Consider the following 6,728-nt stretch of genomic DNA (forward strand, 5'->3'; position numbering starts at 1 on the left):
ACACACACACACACACACACACACACACAACACACACACACACACTCATATATATATATATATATATATATATATATATATGTATATATATAGATATTTATTATAAACATGTGTAATGAACAATATGGTGTCTTTATCCACGATGTACGTCCACATTTTTTAAGTACTAGTTCTCAACTTGCGTAAACGAGAAGTTATATCACCATATATTTTTTCCTGGATACCATACTGGTATTTCTTATCGGTGTCAATGCTGTCAGTTCGAGTTTCAGCTACTCGACACGGTTGCTGGTCAGTACAATCTCTTGCAAAACACATATCTCATGCGCAAACTTGCAAGTGCATATGCGGACTTAAGTTTTATGCTGACCGTTTTATTTGCCACTTCTTCAGATCGGTCGAGCTCGTACTCTAGATCGCCACCATCCAGGCGCTTGGATTCAAGTGACAAGGAGGCCTATCAGAAACGCGCTGGTAGCAGTCAAAGACGCGATAGGGACGTTTCGGGAGACAGAAACTATACTGACCGCATATCAGCATCGCCTCTTCGTCATTCGAGTGATAGAGATGGCGGAGATGACCGAGATGACCGCAGGCATAGTCGAAGGGGGAGGCGTGACGATTCCAGAGGACGATCCGACAGGTACGTGTCCAGTGAAAGAAGGCCGAGTGGTGGTAGGAATGGCAGGTCACGAGATAGTACCTCCCGTGAGAGAGTGAGAAGCAGAGGGCGCCGAAGCGCCGATAGAATCCGTGAGAGAAGTAGAGATAAGCGGAACAGTAGCAGTGAGAGGCACACGAGCGGTAGGAGACGTGACAGAACCAGATCAAGAACACGCACTAGGTCGAGGTCACGAAGCCGAAGCAAATCCCGAGACAGGACACGCAAAGGATCCGGAAGGGAACGCGGCGAAGACTATAAAAGCTCTCGCAGAGCAACTAGATCAGACAGCGATAGCCGTAGATCAAAGGGGAGGGCCACAGTGGAAAAGAGAGACAGTGAGAGAAGAGGCAGAGATATTTCGAAGGGTAGGCGGGAGGAGAGTGCAAGTGAGAGCGCGGATGACGAGGGGGGCCGTTCTCAAGACGCGGACCGGACGAGCGAGAGCGAGCGGATTGAAGGCAACCAAGGCACGGAGCGGGCGAGGAGCACATCGTCGGATAGATAGTATGTAATATGATCAGTTGATTGCGATTCATTTTCGATTTTAGAAGTGATTAATGCGTACTTGCACAGTGCACAGCATACAGTGTGATTTATACTCATTACGGTGTACTTTGTGTCCGCTATGTTCATCTTCAATCAAAACTGCGTTCTCGGCTATTCGCTATCTATAAGTTGGAGGAGGGGCAAATACAGCCGAGGAAAACGACAGAACAGTGGTTCACTTTCACCATTCTCACCGAGAGGACTATCGCCTTACCGAGTGTCGTCTGAAGAAAGCGCGTCGGCGAGTGAGAGCAGCGACAGCAGCAGTGAGGATGGTACGTCACGCTCATTCTCGAACTGGGCTGTCTATTGCAGTTCTACAATCGTAGTGTATCCTTTGCCATGCGTGCTCCTAGCCTTGTATGTGTTCTTTTTAGTCAAATTCGTACTAAGCGCCGCGTTGGATTGCTCCCTGTAGTTTGGACGACAAATTCCTTACTAAAATGGTCAGGCATGTGCGTCGCATATCACCATGTCGAACAATGTTTGGTCAGTACGAAGTTCGCCTTTACTTCTAATATATAGAGAGACGCAGGAGGCGAAGAAAAAAGACAACAAAGAAGCAGAAGAAAAATACCAAAAAGTCGAAATCGAAGAAAGATAAGGGTCTGAGTCGTCCGCATAAGGTATGTGCAAGTGCTAGCCACTACGCGTGTACCTACAAGACAAGACTGGTACTTTTTAAATTCGGTAGTTTAGCATCATTGCCTGAGTTCTTTTTCTTTTGTCCAAAATCTTACGTTACTATCGGTAGTCTGTAGCGGAGGGACTGAAATCTCCTTTCAAAACAGTTAGAGAATGCGATCGAAGTCAGTTGGATCAAATATGCCACACATGAGCTAGTTGACACTCACCAGTAACCCGTGCACCGTAGTTTGGCGCGAATTTTCATTCGAACGTTCGTCACCTCATTCTATGCAGCATCTTGACAAGAAGAAGGAGACGGGCGCCCGTAGTATGATTACCGGCGAGCTCATCAAAATGAAAGTCAAGAAGACCAGCAAGGAGAAAGCGGACGAGAAGAACAGAAGCGAACTGCTCACCTTCCTCAACGAAGCTACGTAGTGACGTGATATAGGGTATCATATACGTTCAGCATATCAGATCGAGCGGGGGTAGTAACCATCGAAGATCTTTAGCTTTTATCAACAAACAGGGGTCGATACTCATGCCATGCCATTATCCGCCTCACTTTGCAGTAGGATCGAACAGTCTTCACAGAAATCGTTTAGGCGCTGGAGTTCTATGGGATATTGTTGCGTTGAGACGCGCATGTAGCTTGGCTTTTGAGCTCGATTAAGCTTGCATCTTGGCATAAGCGATATAGTTGAATGAGTGAAGTTGAAAGCGCTTTGCAAACTCAGTTTGTCCTCATAAAATGAAATCGCTGGAAACATTATAGATCAACCATCGTGTTGCAGGTTGAACAGGACAGTGTCTTCTATTCACTAATTTATCCATAATAAGTTTCCTCTCTTGCTTTCTTGCCTGCTTGAGGCATACTGATTCTGTCGCGAAAATTAGAAGCAATTCAACAAATAGCGTATTGACGATTGAATTGAGACTGCAAAATAACAAAAACAGTGCAACATCTGTAGCATGCGCTGTAAGAATTTTATATACTACTGAGCGTCTCGGAAGTCTATCATTGACAGCCCATTTCATATACACGCGATGATCAGGACCACCACTTTCAAACCGTCGCGGCAGGTGAGTAGACTCTGTAAGATAAAATGCTGGTCCCAGGTCAAGAACGATGATTGAGCATTATTCAATCAGACTCTAGTTTTTGCCACGTTCTACAAACCTCATTGTATTGGTTGAAGCAAAGCCTGGTATAAACGGAGCATTGCCGTGGCTCAAGCCCGATAGCACTGTCCTTACAAATTCGGAATCGGCCATGGCGACGGGGCACCATATAGAGTCATTTCACAAAAGCCTACAACTTCCACATTCCCAATTGTCTTATTCGTAAGTTGAGACTCTAGTAAATTAAATGCCTCAAATTCTATCTCTATACCCTTTTATGATCTGATACACAAACTTCAATACAATGAGTTTGAAATTTGCAGCCTACGCCCCCCCCCGCTGTCCCCTCTTACTACGTGGCTTTTCGTCCGTAAAGATGCACAGGCGTTTTCTGATCATCGTCATTCCATGTCATGCGAATTGAGACCGGTCTCAGATACACCAAATTCGGTGGTAATGGTTTAGGAAATTCTTGTATGGTGGCGATATAGTCGAGGTGTGGCAGATGGGAGAGCTTTTCCGCTAGTACACCCATGAATTCTGTATCGAAACATAGGCTGGCTACGTAGAGCACCTCACCATCCTGGTACAATTCCTGATTGGGTCGAATTCCAAGAAGAAGTAAGACTACTCAGCGTTGGGAGCAGTAAATACTGAGCTTGATAAGTGATAAAGTGCTTGTTCATTTGGAGTTCTTGAGTTAAAAACATATAAATTCAACTTTTGACACAACCAAGAACTGAGAGTAAGTTTCCACGTTTTCCTAAGTCCAATATCGCACACAGAGAATAGAAGTACTTGTGGCAAATGCTTACTGTGTCCATGATGTCACCATTAATGAAGCTGATATTGCGATCCTTTAATAAGCCCTGCAGGAAAGTGAAAATTTATGCCGGTATAGAGAGAAGAATAACCAAAGTTGGTTCACTGCTGCCTTTCAGGAGAGCAAGCTATTAGTCTCGGATTTCCCTTGCCTTTCAGGAGAGCAAGCTATTAGTCTCGGATTTTCTTGCAAATGCAAATGTGTTATAATAACAACTAATAATGTTCAAGGTAGGCAGGCTTACATACCATGTTTCTTGGCACACACTACATTTCGGATATTGCTATATATACACACCGAGCCAACTATGATTAATAGAGATATGCGACATACACAGAAAAATCGCTATTTGCCTGGAGTGACTGGTGATATACATCAAGGTTTTTGTTTAGATCATAAAAACTCTCTCATCAGGTATTTGATACCTAGCGTTTAATAGGAAGTGTATCATAGGTACCTCTTATCAACACTACGACTTATTCCAAGACAGGGACGTAAATTGCTTACCAGTTGTAAAGCATGAGAATGCGCCTCTAGCGCTGCGTCGTGTCGAGTTTTTGCCAACTCAATCCCCACGCTCTTCGACGGCAACCAATCTATCGCAACCTGCAGTGAAGCGATATAGGCAGATATTTATCTATGTAAAGACCAAGCTAACCTCAGAATATTCCTATGTAAACTAACAAGCGTGAAATATTAGCAACACTTCAGAGCACTGGACAGAACAAGCACTTCTGATCCTACTTTGTACAGCTTGACACCACATACCTGTATAACGCACTTTCCCACGCCGCTTCCAAGATCGTAAAAGACAAAGCCAGGCGTGAGTGCTAAATCGGACATCAATTCATGCACTCCTTGCGGTGTTATCTCGCCGTAGACACTACTGCCGCCTGATACATCTATCGCATCTTCTTCTGCGTCCGTTAAATTCGCGCCTGATGCCAGCCCACAGGACGCTTCAATCTAGTATTTGCAAGATTTGAATGAATGGACACATATATCAGACTCCTTGGTGGACCTGTTACTCACACGCTGGTGCCAGCCAACGGCCTGATGTCATAGCAGGATTGTGTTTTGCAAATTGGTGGAGACATGGATACAACACGATATGCATAGACTTTTATTTAGACAACTGGTACGTGAAGAAGGTCGAGAATGTTTCGGTTTCATGAATTGACACCCGATGATTGCAATTACGAATGAATATGCTTGTAGGACACTCATCTATGAGTAGTTTTCGAATACAGCTATCTCGCGTACCTCACCATATAGTGCCGTGCATATATTGAATATAAGCATCGTCGATTCCAATAGCGCGATGTACTGATGAGTTGAAATTCAAGAGCATAAACATTTAGCAACATCGACTTGTCAGATATACATCTAAGCGCAGAAAGTTACAAGCATGTCAATTATTCCATTATTCAAGTTCCTGTATCTTTGTGCATGTGCCGACAAGATACAATCTGGCGCGGAAGCCGAGTAGCGGTCGTGGTGAGTTTGGGCCAACTTTTACGTTTAAAGTAAGATTTGCCAATGTACAGTGCTAATGCGGGCTCATTGAGCAAAGGGCACCTTGAGTACAGCGCCCTAGGAGCCAGAACACAGGCATGCTACGTGCACACGTGCGATGTTTCTAAACGGATACATGGATCTCACCATGTCTCAAAAGTTTAAGACGCTCGAAGTATGTGCCCTGATCCTGTCAGGGACATGATAACCTGCTAGTACACAGATATATGCTACGTACATATATAAAGACAGAAGGGCTCTGCAACGACTTATAGAGTTCAAGACTTAACACAGTATAACTTAAAAACACATAAAAGCTCAGTACGAGCTTCCATCATGCATATATGTACATTACACTATACACGATGAGACACGTATTTTTGGCAATCTTGCGCCTCGGCACGTCGAACTAACCACGAACGTACTTCTTGATACAGATTATGCAATAATGCCTCTGTTTGCAGGTAACCCTTCCTTCGACTCTTTGATACTCCATACCAGCACAACCCCGCACCTGCCGCCATTGCACCTAGCCATGCTATCCCGTTGGTACTAGGGCTATTTGTCGTATGCGATCTGGATATATAGGATTCTGCAATAGTCAATAATATAAGAAATTGCAGTAGTTTATCGTTAAGGATTAGGTGTATGTTCAGATCATATGCCTTGCCACGCGTGAGACCTCATGCATTATGCTATAAAATCAGCTGCTTCAGTACACAATAGTTGCTAGGTCAACCAAGCAAAACGCGATCGCTTTATTTTGCTGAAAATAGCCCCACGGAGATTTCATAATCCAGGCCTTCACTTGCGGCACCACGGACTGATCAGTTTCGACAAAATAGATAGCAAATACGGAATGTAATGACGAAATGCTGTTTCAAGTTCAATTTAATCATCTGGGCGTCGAACGGGTTGAAATACTTGAGCATAAATTAGATGTTGTACTGCTGATCGGCCGGACAATAATCTAAACATAATACTTGCCAAAATTATAGCACAATACCTAAGGCACCATTGGCGAGATATATGGATATGAATATGAATATGAATATGATATATAATTATATATAAACACCCACCCACCCACACTTACACCCACACACAAATATATATATATATATATATATAATATTTATATATATATATAAACATAAACATATACACGCACTCATACGCACACACACACACAAACACACAAATACATATATAAATATATGTATATATATATATATACATACATATACATATACACACACATTTATATGTGTATATATTCATATATATATATATATATATATATGAATATATATATATATATATACATATATATACACACACATCTATATAATATATATCAAATATATATTGAACACACACACTAACAAATATTTATATATATATATGTTCAAAATATAATATAATAATAAA

At 42.5% G+C, this 6,728-nt stretch overlaps 2 protein-coding genes across 2 annotated transcripts; one reads left to right on the top strand and one right to left on the bottom strand.

The window, feature by feature from the left end:
* Positions 1–392: 392 nt before the first annotated feature.
* Positions 393–2,602, top strand: SARC_10063 (hypothetical protein; the record flags this gene model as incomplete). The annotated part of the gene is made up of 4 exons (XM_014295900.1): positions 393–1,168; positions 1,340–1,485; positions 1,736–1,836; positions 2,132–2,602. Coding segments are annotated over 4 exons (1,167 nt in total), but the record flags the coding sequence as incomplete, so codon positions are not given.
* A 709-nt stretch (positions 2,603–3,311) lies between these two features.
* Positions 3,312–4,625, bottom strand: SARC_10064 (hypothetical protein; the record flags this gene model as incomplete). Its single annotated transcript, XM_014295901.1, has 4 exons — positions 3,312–3,554; positions 3,775–3,828; positions 4,290–4,388; positions 4,551–4,625. The coding sequence occupies 4 exons, from the start codon at positions 4,623–4,625 to the stop codon at positions 3,312–3,314; spliced, it is 471 nt and encodes a 156-aa protein (XP_014151376.1).
* Between the last annotated feature and the right edge of the window lie 2,103 nt (positions 4,626–6,728).

Source organism: Sphaeroforma arctica, assembly GCF_001186125.1.
Source record: "Sphaeroforma arctica JP610 unplaced genomic scaffold supercont1.1125, whole genome shotgun sequence".
NCBI lineage: Eukaryota > Ichthyosporea > Ichthyophonida > Sphaeroforma > Sphaeroforma arctica.